At 37.8% G+C, this 23930-nt stretch overlaps 4 protein-coding genes across 9 annotated transcripts in view; 2 read left to right on the forward strand and 2 right to left on the reverse strand.

Moving 5' to 3' along the window:
- Positions 1-5266, forward strand: part of xpo4 (exportin 4) — a 29922-nt gene extending 24656 nt beyond the window's left edge. The window contains exons 16-23 of one of the 2 annotated variants that reach the window (XM_060876186.1): positions 1057-1231; positions 1426-1719; positions 2094-2274; positions 2412-2530; positions 2625-2755; positions 3276-3393; positions 3480-3572; positions 3705-5266. In XM_060876186.1, the coding sequence (XP_060732169.1) occupies positions 1057-1231; positions 1426-1719; positions 2094-2274; positions 2412-2530; positions 2625-2755; positions 3276-3393; positions 3480-3572; positions 3705-3902 (1309 nt within the window). In that variant the 3' untranslated portion in view covers positions 3903-5266. Of the gene's footprint in view, positions 1-1056; positions 1232-1425; positions 1720-2093; positions 2275-2411; positions 2531-2624; positions 2775-2871; positions 2970-3275; positions 3394-3479; positions 3573-3704 lie in introns of those variants that run through there. The other variant, XM_060876187.1, reaches the window with a different exon arrangement.
- A 1382-nt stretch (positions 5267-6648) lies between these two features.
- Positions 6649-9542, forward strand: eef1akmt1 (EEF1A lysine methyltransferase 1). The gene is made up of 4 exons (XM_060876193.1): positions 6649-7053; positions 8532-8614; positions 8786-9084; positions 9212-9542. Exons 1-4 carry the CDS (start codon positions 6907-6909, stop codon positions 9337-9339), a joined length of 657 nt encoding a protein of 218 aa, XP_060732176.1. The 5' UTR covers positions 6649-6906; the 3' UTR covers positions 9340-9542.
- Positions 9543-9687: 145 nt separating this feature from the next.
- On the reverse strand, positions 9688-11599 carry il17d (interleukin 17d). The gene is made up of 3 exons (XM_060876194.1): positions 10946-11599; positions 10566-10870; positions 9688-10225 (listed from the first exon to the last, which is right to left on the reverse strand). The coding sequence occupies exons 1-3, from the start codon at positions 11221-11223 to the stop codon at positions 10182-10184; spliced, it is 627 nt and encodes a 208-aa protein (XP_060732177.1). The 5' UTR covers positions 11224-11599; the 3' UTR covers positions 9688-10181.
- Positions 11600-11821: 222 nt separating this feature from the next.
- On the reverse strand, positions 11822-23921 carry ift88 (intraflagellar transport 88 homolog). Of its 5 annotated transcripts, none has more exons than XR_009648956.1 (28): positions 23777-23921; positions 23078-23167; positions 22718-22780; positions 21616-21675; positions 21190-21243; positions 21022-21085; positions 20438-20507; positions 20226-20316; positions 19946-20050; positions 19758-19860; positions 19414-19528; positions 19088-19319; positions 18880-18950; positions 18244-18330; positions 18056-18155; positions 17465-17551; positions 17010-17196; positions 16696-16804; positions 16424-16574; positions 16221-16336; positions 15356-15408; positions 15199-15264; positions 14999-15105; positions 14549-14609; positions 14399-14448; positions 14021-14038; positions 12673-12786; positions 11822-12108 (listed from the first exon to the last, which is right to left on the reverse strand). XR_009648956.1 is itself a non-coding variant. In XM_060876188.1 (28 exons), exons 1-28 carry the CDS (start codon positions 23783-23785, stop codon positions 11987-11989), a joined length of 2562 nt encoding a protein of 853 aa, XP_060732171.1. In that variant the 5' UTR covers positions 23786-23920; the 3' UTR covers positions 11822-11986. The 5 variants fall into 5 exon arrangements, 4 of the variants coding, with proteins under 4 accessions (XP_060732171.1, XP_060732172.1, XP_060732173.1 ...); XM_060876188.1 differs by having other exon boundaries at positions 14392-14448; positions 23777-23920; XM_060876189.1 differs by having other exon boundaries at positions 14392-14448; positions 23670-23826.
- Positions 23922-23930: the final 9 nt, after the last annotated feature.

A 23930-nucleotide genomic window follows, 5' to 3' on the forward strand; every position in this document is an offset into this window, starting at 1 on the left:
CCATGCATGCGGACGGGTGCGTGGATTCTTGTCCCGAACAGAACCATACCCCCAACACTAACTGTATGCATATCATCTAATAAATTCTCTTTTGACAAAGTGGTCCTGACAAAACTGAAATTCTCTTAACTTATCTGAACTTAATTGCTACAATTTCTGTTTTCTTTACATTAATTTTGCTTAATTTTCTTCATCACTTTTCTCTTCACTTGTTTTTGCCTTTTTTGTCACTCTTTCCTCACTAAAATCTGCCGGTCGTTTTAATAAAAACCTGTCCGGTCGGCATATCAGATGGAGTCGCACAAGTTAAAATTTTTTTAACGGATCCGAAAATTATGGATCCGCAGATGGTCGGCACCTCACGCAGCCCCTTTGCGACTCTCCATAGGAAATGAATGACTTCCTGTTTATCGGCCGTCGTTTGTCGTGTGCAGTGGAAAGGCGTCTTTAACCGAGTGAGACCCGGGAAGCTGAGGCGTGGAAACAGAGCACACGTGGTTGTTGGGGATCTTTGTTTTGGCGGCGGCGGCGGCTCGGATGCTCGCATCTCAAAAATTTGCTCGTATCTCAAGCCAAAAATTTGGTTGAATCACAGCTCGTATCTCAAAAAATTCGTATGTCAGAGCACTCGTATCTCGAGGCATCACTGTACTTGTTTTTCTTTCTTGGATTATTTCTTCATGCACTGAATCTAGAGATGATGAGGTTAAGAATTGAGGCTCTAACAGCGTACAGTTTACCCCAGAATTCACAAACTATAATGGCACCAAAAACCACACTGTTGAATTGAACATAAAATAATATATAATATAATATAATAATAATATATAAAATAATATATTTAATAGTATAAAATAATGACGCTGGCTATGTTATAAGTGCAATCATTTTGTGAAGAATGATCATGGGAACTAGCTTAAACTAACTGCAGACGCATAAAGGATGGTGTAAAGAAGCTGAAATTCACTAAATTAGCTCTGCTTCTTGGCATCTGTTGCACAACAGTTTCATTTAATTATAGCAAGCTTTTACTTCCTGTCCCATTCTGTCCATCAGAGCAAATATCGTGGTGCAATGTGAGAACTGGTGGAGTCTGGCCAAGCAGTTTGCCAGCCGTAGTCCTCCACTGCACCTGCTGTCAAGCCCAATCCAGCGCACACTGATGAAGGCTCTGGTCCTTGGAGGCTTTGCACACATGGACTCTGATACTAAACAGCAGTACTGGGCAGAGGTCAGTGAATCTTGTTTTCTTTTGGTATAGTAGAGTTTAGTACTAATTGGCAGCATGCTTATCGATAGATAGTATGTATTCTACTCTTTCTATTCACTGTAACATCACCTCATTAGCATGGTGTCACTTGTTTAGCAAGAATTCATGCCAGGTACTTAATACTTTTCCACTTTGTCTTTTTTTCTGTGTACCAGGTGCTTCATCCACTACAGCAACGCTTCCTGAATCTCATTAACCAGGAAAACTTTGCTCAGATCTGCCAGGAGGAGGCAGTGAAGCAGGAGATTGTGGCCACTCTGGAAGCACTGTGTGGCATTGCAGAGGCAACTCAAATAGACAATGTGGCCTCTCTTTTCAGCTTCCTCATGGACTTCCTGTCTAGCTGCATTGGCTTAATGGAGGTCTACCAGAATTCACCAGAAACGGTTAACTTAATCATTGAGGTGTTTGTTGAAGTGGCACATAAGCAAATCTGCTACCTGGGAGAGGTGAGTTCAGGGTGTTATATTTATGGTGGCCTGGGGAAAATCTGTAGATCTTAAAACTGCAGCCTTTGTTTTGTGTATCCCAAAAGAAATAGTTATAGCATCTTATATTATGTTTGTTTAACCACAAACAGACATATTGACAGTTGGTATCTGATCACACACTAAATGGATAAGGCTTATGTCCATTTTGCTGCAACTTGATCAAAGCAATTAAAGTTAACATACAAGGTTTTAGACATCTTTAACTAAACTGACTTTTTTAGGGTCTGTCTGGGTTTTCCAGGTTTTCCCAGACCTCCACACACATACATTGGTTAGAAATCATGTTGGTGTTTGTACATAGAAACAGAAGTCTGTTCTTTTTTTTCTTGTAGACTAAGTCTATGAAGCTGTACGAGGTGTGTCTGACGCTGCTGCAAGTCTACTCTAAGAATAACTTGGGTCGTAAGAGGCTTGATGTGGCTGCAGAGGAAGACCAGTACCAGGACCTTCTGCTCATCATGGAGCTCCTCACCAACCTGCTTTCTAAGGAGTTTATAGACTTTAGTGACACCGGTATGAACTCTCAGGAGCTCTCTGTCATTCAACAGACAAAAAAAAAATTGACCTGCTTGTAATTATTTGTTACATTTAATTTGATTAAACTGTGACCTGTTTGAATGTACAGTAACGTGGCTGTGTTTGTAAATCAGATGAAGTCTTCCGAGGACAAGAGCAGAGCTCAGGAGCGGGTCGCACAGTGTCCGCAGCAGATGTGGTGCTGTTTGGGGTCAACATTGTGTTGCCCCTCATGTCTCAGGACCTTCTAAAGGTGAGGCTTATATTTCATTAATATCAACACTCATGGTTCACATGAATACTTGTTTCCTAGTTGTATCTGTAAAATCCCTTTCCCCTTTTTGTAGTTCCCATCTTTATGTAACCAGTACTATAAGCTCATCACATTCATTTGTGAGATTTTTCCTGAGAAGATCCCTCAGCTGCCAGAAGAGCTCTTCAAGAGCTTAATGTTCTCTCTGGAGTTGGGCATGACCTCGTATCCTTTCACTGCTTCGGTGTGTGCATCTGTTACACTCATGAGTTTTTTATGCTTATGGTAATTCGAAGGTCCCTTGCGTGTCTTCTGTAATTCCTGCCATTGCATTATTTCAGATTGCTGGTTATTCTCAATAGAAAAAAAAAATCAACCACTGAACTCCATTCCTGACCAGCTGCTTCAGATGAGAACTCTTTGTATATTTATATATTATACATCATACATTGTATATGCATATTTTGTTGTATAGTGGACATTAAAAAGTCTACACACCTCTGTTAAATTCGCAGTTTTAGTGAAACGTTCAGAAGTGTGCATACCACTAAACTAATCATTTGACTTAGTTACTACTTATACTAATTATACTACCTGCCATTTTAACAGGGGTATGTAAACTTTTTATATCCATTGTATAGGTTTAGACAACAGCATTGGCAGCTGATTTACGCTTGTTGCTACTGTTTATTGTTGTATTTCATTAGATTATGGTTGATGCTATTACCTTGACCTACATTGACAGAATGAGCTCAGAGATTAGTCAGTTGTGTCTGGAATCTCTGTCTCCATTGGCGGAGCAATGTGCCAAAACCCAGGAGAAAGACACACCTTTATTTATTGCAACTCGACATTTCCTCAAGGTCAGTGTTACTCTGACTGCCTTTAATCTCTTTCCATTTTATTTGTTATACCTGACTTTACCTTCTCTCTGTCTATGCTTTTCCAGCTGGTGTTTGATATGCTGGTACTGCAGAAGCACAACACTGAAATGACTGTGGCAGCTGGAGAAGCTCTCTATACACTTGTGTGCCTGCATCAGGTAAGTGTTAGGGTTTAACAGAGGTCTGAGTAAAACATTAGAAACCTCGCATTAGGGCTAGCATTAAAATTACCAGGATTTAGTCAAGTAGAACAATGATGGATAATGTTGCTGTGTGTGTATGTGCGTCAGGCAGAGTACTCGGAGCTGGTGGAGACACTGCTCTCCAGTCAGAGAGATGCTGTCATTTACCAGCGCCTCGCTGATGCCTTCAACACGCTCATGGCCAGCAGCACACCTCCTACGATGGACCGAAAGCAGAAAGTGGCCTTCCTCAAGAGCCTAGAGGAGTTTGTGGCCAACGTCGGAGGGTTGCTGTGTGTCAAATAACCACTGTCTCCAGCCTCCTCGTCATTGTTCTGGATGCTCCCTCATTTCTACCTGCGTCCCTCCCATTGAAAGAAAAGCTCTTCTGATGATCTCTCTGCCCTGACAAACTCTGGACAGTTGTAGCAGAACTGTGCTGTTGGAGAGGAGCATTGATGTCTGAGGTCCGTTGAAATGTTCTCTCTGTTGTAGCCAGCAAGTCTGCACAAGCAGAGGGTGGATGTTGGGAAAAGCAGAGAAGGGGGGGACTCATAGCATTCATCTCAGTCCAAGCTGATCAATGGCTACTTTGCCAGTGAGAAGTTGACAGATGGATCTAAAAAGAGCTGGGGCAAAGTCTCCTCCCCAGATACACACTCACTTAATGCCTCTCCTTGAGTGCCTTTTTCATGTTTCGGATCCAGCTGTCTGTACAGCATTGGGTAGAACTGTGTCTTACTGTGGAGCCCATGCTCTCATCACTGAGGGTGCTGGCTCGGAGAATAGGTTTGTTTTTTCTTTTTATCAGTCCCTTTTCTGTATGGCTTAAAATAAATTTGCTCATTTATTTAAAGTGCATCCAAACAAGCAAACAAGGAACCACCAGCAAGGAAATAAGGCTGCAAGATTGTTGAGACTATAATCATGCATAAACCCATACTGATCACTTTCCATGTGTATCAACAAGACCCAGAGCTGCATGTGGGACTGGCTGCTTATGTTTAAGCCTAGAAACATCAGCAGTAGCATAAATGCTGAGATGCAGTCCCCATTGCTAATGAGGGAATTTATCTAGACAGTGTAGCAAGAGAAGGCTTAGGAGATCTACACTATTAGATAATTAAATATGAGCTCTGATCCTCACTGCTATGATAAAATGGGGGAAAAAAACAGATCACTTTGTGTTCATTGGTGTACATATATTTTCTAAAAGGAAAGAGATGTACGATTAAAAACAATAGGGACTGACATTTTATTAGATTGTAGATTACAGCCATTGGAGCTTTTTATGACTTCACTTGGTGGTAAATGGGTTCAGGTGAGTTCGTAGGCTTTTTTGCCAGCTCTCCCTGATCACGGTGAACGTCATTATAAAAAATAAAACAGATTATGAACGTTTCCAGCAAATAAATGGGGTCACTAAATGATATATGCCATTTACTTTTATTTTTTTACTCGTATAACCTCATGGTGCAAGAGAAAACTAGCACACAAACATCCAAAACATTGTTATAGCAATAAAATGCCAAAAAAACAAGTCATCTTTTTTTTTTTTTATTAAAAAGAAAGACTCATTTGTTTCCATGTGTTTAGAGCACTAATCCTGTTTCTTTCTCTTTTGGAATGCCTGAAATGTATTGTAAAATGTACATAAACTTATTATATAATTGTACGGTGTTTGGGCTTTTTTTAACCAGTTGCATAAGCACATTTATAAGAAAGGGTCATTCTGTTCGGTTGTGAAGAAAGATGTCACTATTGTCTTCAGCGCTCTGGACAGCATTAATACATCAGCTCTCCAATCACATGATCATGTTAGTAACTCTGAAAATGTGCCCTCTCTGAAAGGGATTTATAAATGGATTCAGAGCTTAAAGAACACTTCAGGAATGTTTTCAGACATCTACTGTGAATAAAACTTTTCCCCCCCAAGTGCAAACATGTCATCAGAGATTGAGGTCCTGAAAAGTATAGTCAGAAACATGTGTTTATAGACTGATTAGTGACTTTTATTTCCCTTTGTTATTAATCTGAGCATATTTGGTTTTAGTATTTTAAAGACCTTGCAATAAGTGTATCAGCAGGGCTCTCAAGTTTTGAAGACAGGCAAGTGTGACATCTCCCTCCACCCAGCCTCCCGGGGGAAAAAACAATAATGGGGGAGTTGTTGTGTTAGGTAAGGATCACTGACCGCAGTTTAACCAAATACTAAGTATTTGTTTAATTTCCATTTATTAATTTGTGTGTGTGTGTGGTGGTGTTTATTGTAAGTGTTTGTTGCTTTTTTTGGACTCCCTTAATTTTTTGTAATTTTGGCTCCCATTTAAAACAGTTCGACTCAAGCCCAGATATCTTTAGGGTCATAATTGAGGACAATGTCCCGTCCAGAGACGAGCTGTTTCGTGTTGAGGTTTTGTTCAAACCGACCATTAATACCCTCTCTAATGAATGTTGTTTTTTTTTTTTTTCGTTCATTGGTTGTTGCGTTAAATCTTACCCAGATAGTGCTGTTTTCTGATTGGCTATTGTGTAGCCTCTTTTTTGATTGGCTGATAAGTGTCAGGCTCGACTAAGAAGGAGACGCGCTTGATTCCTGCCCGGTTCCATAGACACAGCGGTGCGGACTGATACATTTTGGGTGCTGCGGCTTATTAAATATATGATAAATAGTCAAAAGGTTTTTCTGCGTGAGAAATACGATGTTTGGCGGGAGAGCGTGGCAAAAGACCGAAATGCGTGACTGTCACTCTCAATGCGTGATACTTGACAGCCCAGTATCCGTATAATCTGATCAGGTTATCTGTAGTAAGATGTTGCTCAAGTCTTTGGTGCTAGATAACATGCAATTGTTTTTATTATGCAAAGTAAGAATTTGTGCATCACATCACAGCACAAACAAACTTCAGTCGACATGACAAACAGACGCAGAGAAAGATCGATCATTTTCCAGCACAGGGGTTCTGGAGAACTCAGTTCCCCTGTTTCCCACACGTTAGCATCACATAGCAAAACTAATGATGGAAGTTTGTCCCTTAGCGTCTGCCGTACTTTGCCAAACACGTGCAAGCTACAAAACATAGCTAACGTGCTAGGATTCTTAGCATGTGACATTCGTATGGGACTGATACGTTATTCTTATATAACTGTTGGACATTTTGCACATTTATAATATTGATCCGCACACATTTTACACTTAGTCAACCGGATTGTTGATGAAGTAAACGCTTAAGTAAATAATCAGCAGTATTGAGTATAGCTATAACTTGATAACTAACCGTGAGCACTGACTGTTATTGACTTCATCATCATGGGTGACCGTGAGGAAGAGGATGATGATGTGCCTCAGCTGTCGGCTGCTGCTCTGGCGGCTCTGCAGGAGTTTTACGAGGAGAATGAAGCAGGAACCACAGCACTGGGTCACAGCTACACTGTGGGGGCAATTCAGGAGGACTGGGTGAGGGACAGACTTACTGCTGTACTTACACTGTACAACACCATGTCACCGCGTCCAGAGCTTCAGTTTTCAGAAAATAAACCTGATAAATGAACAAACCTGAATGAATAGAATATTTATGACTGGCTGATTTACACTAGATATAATAACACTGTCAAGCAGAGTGTTTTGTTACTCACATTATAGCTAATTTGCATTAAATAAGTAAATAAATAAATAATTATAAAAAGTTGATATGTACATATATATTTGGCAGTGTTCTGATTGTGTTCCTCAACATTAAATGTAACTCTAAATGGATAAAAGACTACAGGTCGTTAAAATGTGTGTGTATATATATATATATATATATATATATATATATATATATATATATATATATATAATGTGTGTGTGTGTATATATATATATATATATATATATATATATATATATATATATATATATGTGTATGTACATGTACATATATTACTCACTCTCTCTCTCACTCACTCATTTTCTACCGCTTATCCGAACTACCTCGGGTCACGGGGAGCCTGTGCCTATCTCAGGCGTCATCGGGCATCAAGGCAGGATACACCCTGGACGGAGTGCCAACCCATCGCAGGGCACACACACACTCTCATTCACTCACGTAATCACACACTACGGACAATTTTCCAGAGATGCCAATCAACCTACCATGCATGTCTTTGGACCGGGGGAGGAAACCCCCGAGGCACGGGGAGAACATGCAAACTCCACACACACAAGGTGGAGGCGGGAATCGAACCCCCAACCCTGGAGGTGTGAGGCGAAAGTGCTAACCACTAAGCCACCGTGCCCCCCTGTACATATATTAATATTTTAAAGTTATTTATTTAAAAAATGAATAATTCTTTTTTAAAATATAAATTATAGTTTTCATATATATATATATATATATATATATATATATATATATATATATATATATATATTTTTTTTTTCTTTCTTTCTTTCTTTAATGACTTGTAGTCTTTTATCCATTTAGAGTAACATTTAATGTTGAGGAACACAATCAGAACACCTCCAATTGTGTTACAGCTATAAACGGCCACCCCGTCAGAAGCTTCTCTTTTTTCCTGTTATTGCAGACACCTTCCAAAAAATGTTAAATAAACGTCTCCTTACAGAAAATTTTACCAGATCAACAAAACACGTGTTGTTTTGTGTTCGCCTTAGAAGACCATGTGTAAGTTATTAATATAGAAATGATGAGGACATAAACTACTATTAATATTTTAGAATTTTAGAATAACTAGAATTAATATTTCCTTACAACCCTTTTTTCTGACTGATCTTAAATGAGATGCTATCTTATAAAGGTGTTTATAGAAATAATTGACATTTTAAAGTACAAAATTCTATTTAGTTCAACATCAAGAAAATTGAAACAATTCCTGTTCAACACTGTTAATTAAACAGCGATATTATGATGATGTTATATCTGTTACCAGCGGATGAGCCAGTTCTGGTACAGTGATGAGACCGCTACAAGGTTGGCTGAGGAAGCTGTACAGCAAGCAGGAAAACAGGGGAGGTTAGATCATTTTTAATGACTATTTATAACTTATTATTTGAATTAGTGTGCAAGAGACACAGCTCTGGCAGCATGTAAGTTTATTGTAAATCTGTGTGCTTTGCCACCTTCAGACTTTAGTCATATTATGGAACTGAATAATGTCTCAAGCATGTTTATTATGGCCTTTAGGATAGCATGCATCAGTGCACCAAGCATCTACCAGAAGCTGAAGCAGCTTGAATCCCAGAAAATAGATGGGTCACATTGTGTGTCCGCTGTGTTGCTCGAGTTTGACCGCCGATTTACTGTGTATGGTGACGAGTTCATCTTCTATGACTACAACAACCCACTGTGTTTGCCTGAAGATGTCCTCCCTCAGAGTTTTGACATCGTCGTTGCAGACCCTCCGTACCTATCCGAGGAGTGTCTGAACAAGGTGGCACTCACAGTAAAATATCTCACCAAGAGTAAAATCCTTCTGTGCACAGGTTAGTGGAGTAGAGTTCAAAGAAAGCTCAACAAAATCTCTGCCAAATGATTTCAATTTCAACCAGTGACTCGTAACGTGGAGCACTTTTGGCCTGATTTATGATATAATTGTCATTTTAATTTCAGGGGCTATTATGGAAGAGCGTGCTGGAAAACTTCTGGATGTGAAGACATGCAGTTATATACCCAAACATAATCACAACCTCGCCAATGAGTTCAGGTGTTACGTTAACTATGAGTCACCTCTCCTCTAGGTTTTGAGTGAGACCTTAAAGTAAGGATTTGGACTATGGACTGTTGAGATTTCAAATTTATTTAATCCAAATTTATTATGTGATTATTTTGTCTGGATTTTTCTTCCCTCTTTTTTTTAAATTATGATTACCATGAATTTTACATATTATAAACCATAGCATTTGTGATGCTTACTATAGCAAATAAAGCATTGCTGAAAAACTGTTATGCATTTTCATCCTGTTTGAATGTTCATACTCAGAAGCAAATTAGCATCTGTGTCAGCTAAAAACACATCACATCCAAAACAAACAACAATATAAATCCATATTATTACACTTTTTGAATAAATATAAAAACAGCAAAGTAAGCAAGTACACAAAGGAAGTTTGATAAAGGATATGCAAGATATGCCTACATGCTTGTATCACCTGTACAGTGCAGTCAGATTTGATTGTGTAATTCTTACAGCAGCATTATAATACAGAGCTACTTCGTCAATTCTGATGTTCTACCGCTGGTTGGAGTCTCGTCGCCCGGTGGTCACCATGCCGGTGATTAATCTGCATTTTCAGTCAGTGTCTCATGGGATTGTTTTGGATGGAGCCGCCCGGAGACTGTCATGCCTTCTTTTGAACCAATGTTGTGTTAGTCAGCTGTATGGTCTGGTCTTTATCAGCAATCAGGTCTGTGCTGAACTCAGAGTTTACGATGACCCATTAGTTCCTCAGGAGCTCTCAGTTTCACTATTATAAACTGTTGTAGAAATGACATTATTTACATTTACATTATTTACTGTCCAGTGTCACCCAAATGAGGATGAGGTTCCCTTCTGAACCTGGTTCCTCTCAAGGTTTCTTCCTCATGTCCTCTCAGGGAGTTTTTTCTTGCTGCCGTCACCTCCGGCTTGCTCATTAGGGATAGGGATAAATATAGAGTACTTTAAATTAATATTTTTAAATGAATTTTAAACTTTAATTGTACATATTCATTTATTTATTTTTATCCTTATTGTTTCTTATTCATATTATTATGTATTTATTTCTTTTTGTCTCTCTCTTCCGTTTCCATACTTCTGTAAAGCTGCTCTATACAAATAAATTGAATTGAATTGAATTAATAGTAAATGTTTGAATAACCTGACACAATAACGCACCAGGTCCCACTAAATATTTCTTTATTTAATTGTGCACGTTGAGCAGCATGTGTTTTTGGTTGAACAGAGCCCCTGTGGTTCAGTTTGTACCTTTTCTTCTTGTGTTGGAGTTTTGCACAGCTGTCCGTGTGCTCTGGCTGTTCCTGTGGGCGCTCTTGTGCGCCTGTAGCGCAGGTACGCATGTGCAGCCCACCGCTATGGACTCGTAGCTCTCAGTGTAGGAGCGGCGGCCTCCGACACACGAGCCCGAGCGGCGCAGCACAGCTGTGGGCACAAACACCGGGACACTACGGTAGTCTTCACTCTCCTCACCGCTCGGCCCCGTCAGACAGCCCTTACATAAGCAATACGCTTCAGGGATATAGCGGGGATAACGCGATGGTTCGTGTCTCAATCTGAATTCAGAGAAAGAAACATTCGCAAATGGAGCATTTATTTTTTTAAGACGTATTTCTGTGAGTGCGCGCTACCTGTACGCCCAAGGTGAAAGACTTAACAGATTCACCGGCATGCTGGACCTCTTGAAGCTCTGCATGAGACCTGATGGCGGGCAACTCAGGTTCTGAGGCTCTGTTGTGAGTTGGAGTGTGTGATGGAAAGCGCTGAGGACTCCGACGGAGAGGCGCCCGAACCTCTGCTCCAGAATCTCCTCGGGAAGATCCGCACACAGTCTCCGGGTCCCTTTGCCTCCGCGCGCCGCACAGCTCACCACGACTACAAGCAGCGCCACAACCTCGGCTCCAGGCATCCTTCAGCTTCTGTTTCTTCTCAAACTCCAAGTCAATCAAAAGCACCTGTCTATATTCTTATAGCAGTTCGACTACTATACTATTACTCCTATGTCAATAAATCCTTCTCTTGAGTTGTCATTGCGCAGCTTCTTCAAGTCGCTTTTGTTGCTCTGGTTATGTTTCTCGCGCCTCGAGTGTTTCTTCTCAAACACTGCAATGATCGTATCGTTAGATACGATTATTCCTGATTTTCCTGCATGATTTGGCAAATAATTGAAGTAAAGGTTTCTGTTTTCCAAACGCTAATAACTCTACGTGAAAACTCCCAGATTGCCGTCACTTTCTGTCAGCCGCGTCACCAGGTTCTCAGGGCCAAGTTTACTGAGAGAGGATGGAAAAAAGGTGGGAGGGAGAAACTGGGATGCTTTAGTTTCCACTTTTCTTTCTTTTCTTTAAGTTCATCCAAACAAACTTTAATCTTGTGATGCAAAAATTCTCATTTCAAACAACTAGATGAGCTAAATAACAGCAACATTGTTCATTTTTTTTAAGGTAAATTTATTACCTCCACAAAGATTTCCATAGAAATTTAAGAAAGTCTGAGATACACACATATATGTTTATCCAACAGTCTGTTTAGTGAACTGGAACAAGCCTATTATATAGGAAACTAAATTCATACAAGCGGGACGGTCACCTATTTACATTATGCTTACATACATACTACAGGAAAATGTTAAATAAATCCATATAATGAGAGCACAGTACACAAATAGCCCATCATTCTGGTAGTAGGTCATCCCCCAACTCTTCGTCAGCAAACTCATCTTCCTCTGTGCGTTTCTTTGCTGCAGTCTTCGGTCTTTCCATTTGTGGCCCCAAAGGGTCAACATAAGAAGCATCTGGAAATATGATGGCAGAAATGTTTTCGTTTGTAAATTCTCAGAAAGAGTATTATTGCCTTGGCATGGTACTGAGGTGTTCCCCAGTTCACATCTATCCTATGAAAAGCTAGCAGACACAAGTTAACAGGTTAACGTTGATCTGTAAAATGTGGCAATGTAACAAGGAATGTATTATAGCTGGGTCAGAAGCAGAAGTGCTTGGCTGACAGAATCTACAGACTTGTGTAGCAAACAGCAACATCTTACATCATTATGTTAAGAGTATGTAATGGATTTACCAACAGTTTGGGTAAAGAACAACTAAATGATAGAGTAAACAGGGACCTGACTTTGCTTCTACAGTCAGCTGAAACAGCATAAAATGTCATGCAAATCTATGAGCATCACTTGCAGTAATTACACACCACTGGAGTAGAATGGCCTCCATACGCTATTAAGTTCACTGTTAATGTACATATGTATATGTCACACCCATATTTTATAGAATGTTAATTAAGAAATCTGGAAAAATTAAGATGGATTTTCAGATGGTTCATATAATCAAAAAAGGTTCCTGCTCACCAATGTCTGCTGGGGTGCTTGCTTCATAAGGTTCATGGGGTCCTGGAAGTGACCTCAGCTTGACACCTAGTCTTTCCCCTTTGGCACTTGCACCATGGCTGCTCTGTCCACTGTCTTAAAGACACACTCAGAGATGTTAGAATGAATGAATGAATTAATATATACTGTATGTATATATATATATATATATATATATATATATATATATATATATATATATATATATATATATATATATACATACACACACACACACACACACTTTTTTCCTTTCAAATGTGTGACTGTCTGCTCAAATGTAATTTTGGTTCATTTACAAAAATAATTAACAGATAAAAGAACCTCTTCAAAGAACCAGGACTGTATTAGTATTTTACATTTTGTCCCATGTCAAAGCTCATCTACTCAGCAGAAACATCCTGTGTTGTGAAACAAAAATATTTCTAGAGCATTACAATTCTATTAGGCATCTGCCACTGTATTCATATCCTGGCTGCGTTGTTCATAAATGATGGAAACGCATCACTCTGAGACAGACCCAAGACTAAAAGCCTGACAGCAATGGAACTTTAAATTGTCCTCTGAATAATAAAACAATGTAGAGAAAATGGGAAAATCATCCCTCCAGTCTGTTTTTTTTCTCCAAAATAAATTGTAACTACCAAATAAAATTCAGTAAATAATATGTTGACTATTTCTGTTCTTATAAGAATGAGAATGATCATTATTGTCAATTTTAACAGTTTTAAATTAAGCAAATAAGCAACTGTTTTATAGCTCTTGTTAAATATGTTGGCTTTTTGCTGAAAGACAAATATTAAGCAAAAAAAAAAAATCTGTCATTCTTTATAATGCTGCATAACATGTCTGGATCTCATTTGGTAAGTCAGTTAATTATGACTTCATGAGATCTTAAGCAGTCTAACAGGTCCCTAAATCTTGGTGGTGGTTGTTTAGCTCACTTCAAGCTTTAGGTTTAGAGGTGTTGGATTATTGTTTACACTGTACCATGCATTTTTCCTAAAAGCAAGTGAGGACTTTGAATCACAGCACATAACTCTGTCCCACTTCAGTGTAGGATTGTGGTACATTGTATTACATAAAATCAGAAAATGTGTTTGTATGAAAAGATGGAGTGGACAGAGCTTGGGAAGGAAAGGATAATATTCAGCCAACAGGTGAGAAAGAGTGAGAGCATGTGAGAGCATAAACATTATGAAATGTTCTTCTGCAAGCACTGTGCAAAACATTATTTTCATTATTTATCACAGATTGCAAAATGCGACATTTTGAGCTTAATCTCAAATACTACATCGTTTAAAATCCTGTGAACAGAAACAATGCTCACCTGGCTTGATATCCATATCTGATATCACAAGAAGAGTCAAGAATTACAGAATTAATATGGAAGGATAAAAAATAAGGGAAATAACTATGCAATGATACTAATATGGGAAGTGATATGTACAGGCAGAAATACATCTCTCTAACAGGAACAACTAGGAGATTAGGGAATGATTAAATGTTTGTGAATATTACTATTAATTTAAGCTAATTCCACATTTTAGGGGGACTACATTTGCTGCTCTAACATGGAAAACTACAGAGTGTATTTTAAAGGTGAAGATTTATTTATCTGTGTTTATGCCAAAACTAAAACAATATTCCAGAGACAGTTCCAGCCCTGCAGAAGCTAGAATAATGATGCAAAAGTCATACCACTGACTTTGTTAGAGGGAGTGTGCATGGCCTTTGGACTACTCTCTTTTTGATTCACTGCATTGGACAGCAAATTAAAAAAAGTTAGAGAAAGTAAAATGAACACTGTGGAACAGATTGATTGATTGATTTGGATGGAAAGGAACAGTTCACTTACCACTGCTGGCACTGCCTTCTCTCCGGCTTCGAGCACCGTTCTCCCTTCCTGACTTCACCCTCTGCAAGGGAGAAAAAAGAAAACACGGGTTTATTGCAGTAGTATAAGGAAAATAAGTGAAGCATGACTAATACAGTTATAAAGATAAAAATGCAGAATGAATAGGATAAATATATGCCAATAATGGACTAACAAATGCTTCTCCTTTGCAGAAGACAAGAACAGCACAATGAGCACAAGACTGTGATAATGCAGCAGAGAAGAACAGAATGTTCAACAGGAAAGGAGCTGACACTGGACATAATTCCATTCTCTGAACACACATACTGATCCAAAAGCCCCTTCTGATTTGGAAACAGCTGTTTCTAATTTAAGTAAATGTTCTCTAGATTTTCTTTCTCTCTGTTAGGGCAAATCTGAAGCAGGATATAAAAGGAGCAGACACAGTACCTGTTCTCTGATCTCCTTCATCCTTTCCACTTTTTTGAGTTTGGTGGCATAATCTTGTACCTCCTTTAACCCCATATCCGTGCACAACCTCACGAGGAATCGTAGACCTGACCAACACAAAAGCTCACAATGAAAAACTCATTACCTAACGTGTAATTTTGTGGAGTAAATGAAAGAGAGAAACCGGTTGTCCATGTTACATTCCGCATTTTCAGGGAATTTCCGATGAATGTCTTTGTAGGTCTCGAGTGCTCTCGGATAATTTCCTGGATGAGAAACAAAAGGCACAATGTATGACTCAAGAAATAATAATAAAAGTACTTGTCACTTTAACAAAATTATTTAACAATGTCATACCACTTCTCCTATAACAGCTAGCGACCATTAAATGCCACACAACGTGATTCGGCCTGGAATTCACATAAACAAAACAATTCACAAAAAAATAAATAAATAAATTTGAATTTATTAGAATTTATAATGAACTTATACTGTGTACATTTATATAAATTTATATTTCTGGTTTGGATAACCAATATTTTGGAGGGTGTGTATAATAGAATTGATCCCCTAGGTGACATTTTGGTGCTACAGCAGTAAAGACATTAAAGTACTACACAAAGTTAGTAAGATTCAATATATAATAACAAAGTGCAAAGAGACATCAGTGAATAGGTAGAAAAATACAATGTCAAATAATAAGATGGAAAAATCCAGGTTTCTATTAATTATGCAATAAATGTTGGAAATGTAAACCAACGAGTTATATTTTTCTTGTTTCTATCAGTACAGTATAATGTATGTCAGTCCCTCCAGGATTTCGCTTAGCATTTCGTGATTGTTGTGGCCAAAAATGCTTGATTTTGCTACAGCTTTTTTCAAAATTGCATGGCAAATTGTAGAAAACTACATGAATTAGTGAAATTGCAAGCACAGGATTCTTCTTATAAACTCCTGCCAGTGAAGACGCATATGTGATTACTTTCTTCGATAGCAGTACAATACATGCTCAACGCACATGATTCAGAGGGCTTTGGCTGAATACGATGACATCACACAATTGCAAATCTGCAGAAAATCTGTGGTAATTAAAAAAAATGCTATCTCTTTCGAAATACAGATAAATTTGATTTTGTGGCAGTTTTTTGCAATCCCAAAATCACCAAATCCTGGAGAAATTGATAAATCCAATATTATATATAACAAACAGATAATAACGTACTGGATGAGTGTTGCTCTTTCAAAATACTGAATTGCTTTTTCACAAAACTGGGTGTCAATATAATATGCTCCCAACCATTCAATGACATGAATGTTTGATGGAAAGTATCTGAAAGACTAAGAAAAAGAATGATGTTAAGCACTGACAAACATTGTCAACTAAGCTAAAATAATTTGAAGCTGTACAGAGGAATAAAGCCTTGCCTCATAATAGTACTGGAAGGCTTGTGACTTGTCGCCTTCGCTGTCATACAACTCTCCTAGTTTGCTAAGTACATGAGGGTCAGTGGGGGTGACACTGATCAGCTGCATGAGCCACTCAATAGCCTGGTGAGGATCCTCCAACATTTCATATCTAAATGTTGCATCAAGAGCACTAACTAGTTTAACACAAATTGATACAAAAGATGGAAACACTTGCAATCCTACATTATATTTATGCTTATTTATATTATATTTATGTTTAAAAAGGATACAGATTGGCCAGCTGATACATAACTTGTGCACTGTTCCTAAGGATGGCATGGAGCTTCAGGAAGCAGTCAAGAGCTTCTTCCAGACGCCCCAGTTTCTTATAGGTCAACCCTACAGAAACAGTTCAAACACTGGTCAATACAAAGCTACTAGTACAGTTGGATGTGCAAAAAAATACACGTGCCTGTGGAAAAAAGTTACTTTCCCTTTAAATAAAAAGGAAACCTCATACCAGGGTCCAAAACAGAGGTTGCATTAATGACCTCTAATACTACTGAGGGAGAGGTAATAGGCTTTAAAAATTTTAATAAAAGACCTAAATTATATAGAGCCTCTGTGCAGGATGAGTCGTTCCGCAGTGCTTCTTTATAAAATTCAGCTGCTTTCTCGTAGTCTTGCTTCACAAAAACTGTGTTGCCTTTATTAATGAGGGCAGCAGGATTGTAGCGATCAGCATTCATGGCCAACTCGGCATAGCGATCAGCTTGGTCAAAATCCTTCTCCTGTAGGAAATAAAAACAGTAGAATTTACTACAATAATCCAATTGATTAATAATTTATAATACAATTCTCTAAATTGTTCTAAGTAAGTTAAATTGATCAAAGTATACCCTTAAAGAAAACCTGCTCAAAATATTCTGTATAATTTAATGTATATTAAAATGCAGTGGGGGAAAAAAATAAACATAGTGATGCTTTCAAGTGCAATGTCAGAATGTATTACAGTATATTTACAAGTCTGCTTTGTACAGAACCTGCACATGTACATACCAAAAAATAGAGAAAGGAAAGGTTTGTAGCAGCAGCGCTCTTCACCCGGCTATCTTTCTTCTCAAAGGCTTTCAGTGTGTCCACTGCCTGTACAGTAGTACAAGTGTGTCAGACATTTGGTGTATGTAAAATAAAAAAGCCTGCTTACAACCCTACTACCACTGTAATACACCATTCTTAACATAAAAAATATGAATAACTAAAGTGTAGGGTAAGAAACAATTAGAAATAAAAGATGTTCTTGAATCAGCTACTGGTTTGGGTTTCCATGTACAATATGTGGCACAAAAACAGCAGTGAGAGAGGCAAAACAATCACCATAAAGAGCACTCATTCAAAGACATACCCTGTGACAGAACACACATACCTCAGCCTCAACAGGAAAGCAAATGTAAAGTGGAAAAAGAAAAATTGTGAATATAAATGTGTGAAACACATAGAAGAAATGGATAATGAGATGAGGAAATAAGAAAGCGTAGTTATGTAGGCTAATGTGTAACATTCATATTCATCTATGCACTACACACAAAATAGGTCAACAGCACTATAAGTATATAAACAATATAAGAATTATATTAGGACCTTTCTAACCTGGTTAAAGTTCCTCTGTCTCAGGTAGGTGATGGCTTTGTTAATCTCTAGATCATTGGCCAGCTCCACATACTGTGAACCTTTAACCATATCTACACACCTAAAACAATAGAAACAATCATTATCTAGTAAGTCAATTTAGATTATTTCTTCACGGCCCTGTATTGAACTGTGAAATGGCAACTCACCAGTCAAATCCCGCTGCAAAAGTGGACTCAATAGCTGGAGCAATAAGCTTTGCTGAAGTCATGATGTACTTCTCAGCCAGAGCTTTTCTGAGGTAGAGCAAATAATTCATTACTTTTTCACACATTAAATAACAAAACTGTGCAGTTTCATCTTAAGGAACCTACCAGGGACCCAAAAGTCTGAGACAACTAGTGAAAATTGCTTTTGTTTGGCATTACTTTTCAATTTAACACAAAAGGCTTTTATTACAAATAATATTTTCACAAATATTTGCACTCAGACTGATAAATGATTAAAAACCTGTTAATTCATGTTAAAGCAAATTCACTGGCATGTCTTCAGAACATGCCATTCAGTGGAACGGTATAAGTCTCTTGTAAATTCTGACAATTTGTACAAAGTAGTTCTCATGCTCAAAATCACAAATGTGCTTAAATTTAAATAGTGAATTAGAAATTGTACAGCATCTTACAAACTAAATAGTCAAGAAATACATTTCCTTTTTGTTTTTAGAATGTCCACAATTGTTTATTTCCAGTTTTATATATCCCAGATTTTCAACATGGTCTCAGACTTTTGGACACCTCTGTATATTAAATTATCCCTTCATAAATTTTATAAGAACTCCCTGATACCTCTCTCGCTCCATTTGATGCAGCTGATCGTTTTTGATGGCTTCAATCAGTAAGCTTGTATGGGGGTCATCCTAACAAGAAATTGAAAAAAAAAAACTGTTTAAACACAGTTTAATTTAATCAAGAAAATCTAACTATTAGCCACAAATGATTCTAATGCTAATTGGAATGCGTAGCCAAATTAGTGCAACATTCCTTTCAAACTCACATTTGAAGAGATGTACTTTTCTTCCTCATCAATGCCCAGGGGCACACAGATTAGTTTCTGGAAAGATTTTTTCATCATTTTACGGTCTCCAGCGGCATAGTAGCATAGAATTAGGTTGAAGCCCGTCTTAATGTTGGGACTCTCGCTCATAATGTGCTCAAAGGAAGTTATGGCGTCTGAGTACTGGCCCATGCGTATGAATGCAACACCAATGTTCTGCATGATTTTAATCCTATTGGAAGCAACAAAGGTTCATAAAACAATATACATATATGTATATTTTCATCGTGTTGCATTCATACTGACTGATCTTCTGTGAAACTTGCCTCATCTCTGTGTGTACATTAGAGATTTGGTCTAAAGCCATACGATAAAATTTAATTGCCATGGGATAATTCTTCTGTTTAAAGTAGATATTAGCCATATTCACTTTCAACCGTCCTGTATTAGAAAAAGAACAAATGGACAAATATTGTGATTAGAGACATGTATAATTTATAACCTGTAGTATTTTAAGTTTCATTTATTTCAAACTAAACCATATGGCAGAGACTCAGTAGTAGTGTCAAGATATATATACATATAAAATGAGTCTCTGCCATAATGTTTAGTTTATTATTTTAATTGTGGTTAATAAGTCCCATCTCAAAATTCTTAGTCATTACATCACCTGCATTGTTAAACATCTTGTTCTTCACAATGACCTGGTAAGTGTTCAAGGCTTCTGTATTCATGTCATTGTTAGCATACTGGTTTGCCAAATTAAACAGCACCTGAACAGCAGAGAAAACCCTGCATTCAGTGTATCAAATTGAACAACATTTAATAGTGGCATGGAATAATTAGAAATGAACTCACTGAATAGGTTAAATCCAAATTGATATGATCTGCAGTGCCAGATTGCTCTCTTTGTCTCAACAGCACCCTTTCTTTTCTACCAGCTTCTTTTGCCTTCTCTAGAGCCTAAATGAACCACACACAGAGATATGAAAGACAGGTATAGAATAATTCAGAGCATCACAAGTGTTAAAAAATATATAGCAGAAATCAAACTGTCACAGTGTTTTAAAAGCCTAGATCATGTACATGTTTACATTTACATGACTCACTAAGCTTTTTAAGGTAACATTTTCCTTACCAGCTGAAGATCACCATTTGCATGGGCCATACAGCTCTCCTCAATCAAATCATTCACTTTCTTTTCCAATATCTTAATCTTCTCTTCTGGTCTGGATTGCAAATAAAAATGGTTCATAATCATGACAGTTTATGGGTTACATTAATAGAACAGAAACTGCATACAGAGTGCCAGGTTCTCATGAATTGGCAAAAACAAAGCAGAAAACTTACGTTTCTTCATTTTTTGCTTCTAATGGGGGAGCTGGACCTCTTGATTGTCCAAGTGGATCAAAAGTGGAGCCTGAAAAAAGGAAGTGCTTGCATTTATAGTACTTGCAAAATATCTTATATACATAAGCATACTGCCAAGTCAAAATATAGGATGTCTTCTTCTTCTTCTTTCGGCTTTTCCCTTCAGGGGTCGCCACAGCGAATCATCTCTCTCCACCTAACCCTATCTTCTGCATCCTCAACACTTGCACCCACTAGCTTCAAATCCTCATTAATTACATCCATATACCTCCTCTTTGGCCTTCCTCTTTGCCTCCTGCCTGGCAGCTCCATGTCCAACATTCTCCTACCAATATACTCACTCTCCCTCCTCTGAACATGTCCAAACCATCTTAATCTCGCCTCCCTAACTTTGTCCCCCAAACGTCCAACATGGGCTGAATATCTTATATACATAAGCATACTGCCAAGTCAAAATATAGGATGTCTGATGGTTGAAATATGTACAAATGCATAAACTCAATGTAGACAAAAGTAGATATTATATTACTTTGAATTATAAATTGTGTCATATGTGCACTTACCTTTAGTTAAAGAGGATGTGTATCCTGCAGCTCGCAATGCAGTCATGGGACGTGCAGTCACATCCTTAAAAAAAGAAGATAATCCAGGTAAATGTAAGATCTACTACTTCTGCAATGATTTTTAAAGCAAAAAAAAAAACCCACTGAACTTCAGTGTGATGTTCTCACCTGCACTGCCCCAGTCATAGGCCTTCCTATTGAGGGACTCATAGCTGTACGGAGCTAATGAACAACAAATAATACCATAAAAAAAAAACTTACACCATAAACAAAAACAACTGGGACAAATGTGACAGTTTATCGAGCTGTGGCTTCTTTGGGAGCTATTTTTGTTGATGGAGCAACAAAACAATTATGCCATATTCTATCTGAAATATCAGTTACACAATATTTGTCAATTTATTGTTGTATAAAAGAAATATCACACTCAAAAATAAAAGCAATTAATAATTATAATTTAATAGATTTTCTTTGAAAAAGCAAACATTCTAAGAAAGTCTACTCTTGCTGTGATAGATCCTATCACCTAACATCCATTTTGTTTGTCATAATTTATTGTTAATCTGTTTATATAGGTTTAGTTGTGTGACTTACACCAAAAGCTGTTCCTATAGGTCTGCCTCCAACAGCAGTGCTGGGAAATTTTGCAGTCATCTAAGAAAAAAAAAAGGTTACAATATATATCCTATCATAAACCTGCCTAACATTACCAAGAATGTCAATGTATAAGGTGCATAACCTACCGCTATATCTTTAGAATTATGATAAAAAAATCTCAAATACATTACACAAGAAGATAAAGTGATCTACAGTGGTAAGAAACACTCGCTGAAAAACACAATACTAATACTGATTAGAGCCTCCCTTTGCTATCAAAGCATGGCATGGACTCCACAAAATATTTTCTTGGAGATTCTGCTAATTGTTTATATGATTGCATCACACAATTCCTGCAGGCTTTTCAGCTGTACATTCATTCTTTGAACCCCCTGTTCTACCACATCCCAAAGGTTTTCTACTAGATTCAGATTCAGTAAAGGGAAAGGTGAGATTGTTTTGTGAAATTATTGTGCATTATCCTGCTGGGAGTAGCCTTTAGAAGATGGCAAATTTTGGACATGATGGGATGCACATGATCAGCAACAATACTCAAACCATCTGTGGCATTTAAGTGATGATTGATTGTTATTAACAGGCCCAAAGTGTACCAAGAAAACATTCCCCACACCATTACACCACCTCCACCAGCCACAAAGCAGGCTGGGTCCATGGATTCATGCTGTTAGTGCCAAATTCTGATTAAACAAACTCTACACATTATATTTAAAAATCTGTATCAGCAGAATTATTCAGAACAGCCCATCTGGCAACAATAGTAATTCCATGGTCAAAATTACTGAGATCACATTTTCCCCATTTTGCTGGTTGATGTGAACATAACCTGAAGCTGCTGGCCCATATCTGCATGATTTTATATATTGCACATGATTAGATAACTACATGAATGAGTGGGAACGATGATAATACACTGTATAAAGTTTACGGAAAGTGGGAGTCTGATATTCTCCCCTTAAAAAACTACACACTTAAGAAGTTATTCAGCCAAAATAATTGAATTGCAAATCCCAGCTACTAGATGTATTTTTGTATCTTTAATTGTTGTATCTAGGTGGTTGATTAAAAGAGTAAATCTTACAGGTGGTCGTCTGCCATGACTCGTCCTCACAGCTTGCTGAAACCCAACATCATTGTCCAGATCCTGTAGAAAAAGTATTTATTTCCAGAATTCATCAGACACCCTTATCCAGAGCGACTAACATTTTAGCTCATTTCTTATACAACTGAGCAATTGAGGGTTAGGAGCCTTGCTCAGGGGCCCAGCAGTGGCAGCCTGGTGGACCTGGGATTCAAACTCACAACATTCCGATTGGTAATCCAACACCATAAACACATGGCTACCACATCCCCGCATAATACAAACCGCATAATGAATTAAAAAAAATACAGATATGACATGAACCACTATGTGCAATGACATGGCATGTAATGCACTCACCTCTGAGTCAAATGTGGGATTGTAGTCATTGTATCCTGAATACAGATCTTCTTCCTCCTCGGCTACAAGATGAACGTTCTCCATCATAGACTTTTGACAAGAACAGAAAATCAAATGAAATTAAATCTGAACACACAGAGACATAAAGACAGACAGTGGTAACTGTTTCAGAAACATTGCATAGCTAAGAAAAGGCACCATAACACGTGTAATAAGTATGTAATAACATAGCATCACGCACAACAGGTACTTGACAGTATTATCGTAAAAAATGTACTAAGCAAAGCTACCATGATGTCTATATTTACAGTAAACTATAGTTCATTTTCCTAAAGTAACTTTAATTATGTTTGGCGACTGCTTTGAGGCGGTGTCAAATAAGAAAGCAAATTATATTAGTTAACAGTCTTCGAAACGATAACATTAGCTAGTTACTTTAGCTTAGCAGAAAGGCTAGCTAGGTTTCTCAAGCTAAGTTGGATAACGAATAACATACTAGCTAACCTGATATTAAGCTAGCAAAGTTTATCTTTAGGATTCGCTGGGACGTGAAAGAGAATTCATGGTTTTATTTAAAAACAAAAAACTTTACCTGTGGTTTTATTATGATTACGCGTCCTATTAACTGACGATAAACACATCCATGCTAACAAGGGTACACACAGTAAAGCTCTGCAGTTGCTAGGATACCGAGTATACCTTGTACATGTACGTGTGTCCCGGAATTCTCCCACGTGACACCCGCGTGCGCGCTCATGTGTGCGGATAGAAAGCTCTATTAAGGATTTTATCTTACTAATTCACTCTCAGTGTTAATGACATCTCTGAAAAAAATACACTCTCAAAACATTAA

Source organism: Tachysurus vachellii, chromosome 8 (assembly GCF_030014155.1).
Source record: "Tachysurus vachellii isolate PV-2020 chromosome 8, HZAU_Pvac_v1, whole genome shotgun sequence".
Classification (NCBI taxonomy): Eukaryota; Metazoa; Chordata; class Actinopteri; order Siluriformes; family Bagridae; genus Tachysurus; species Tachysurus vachellii.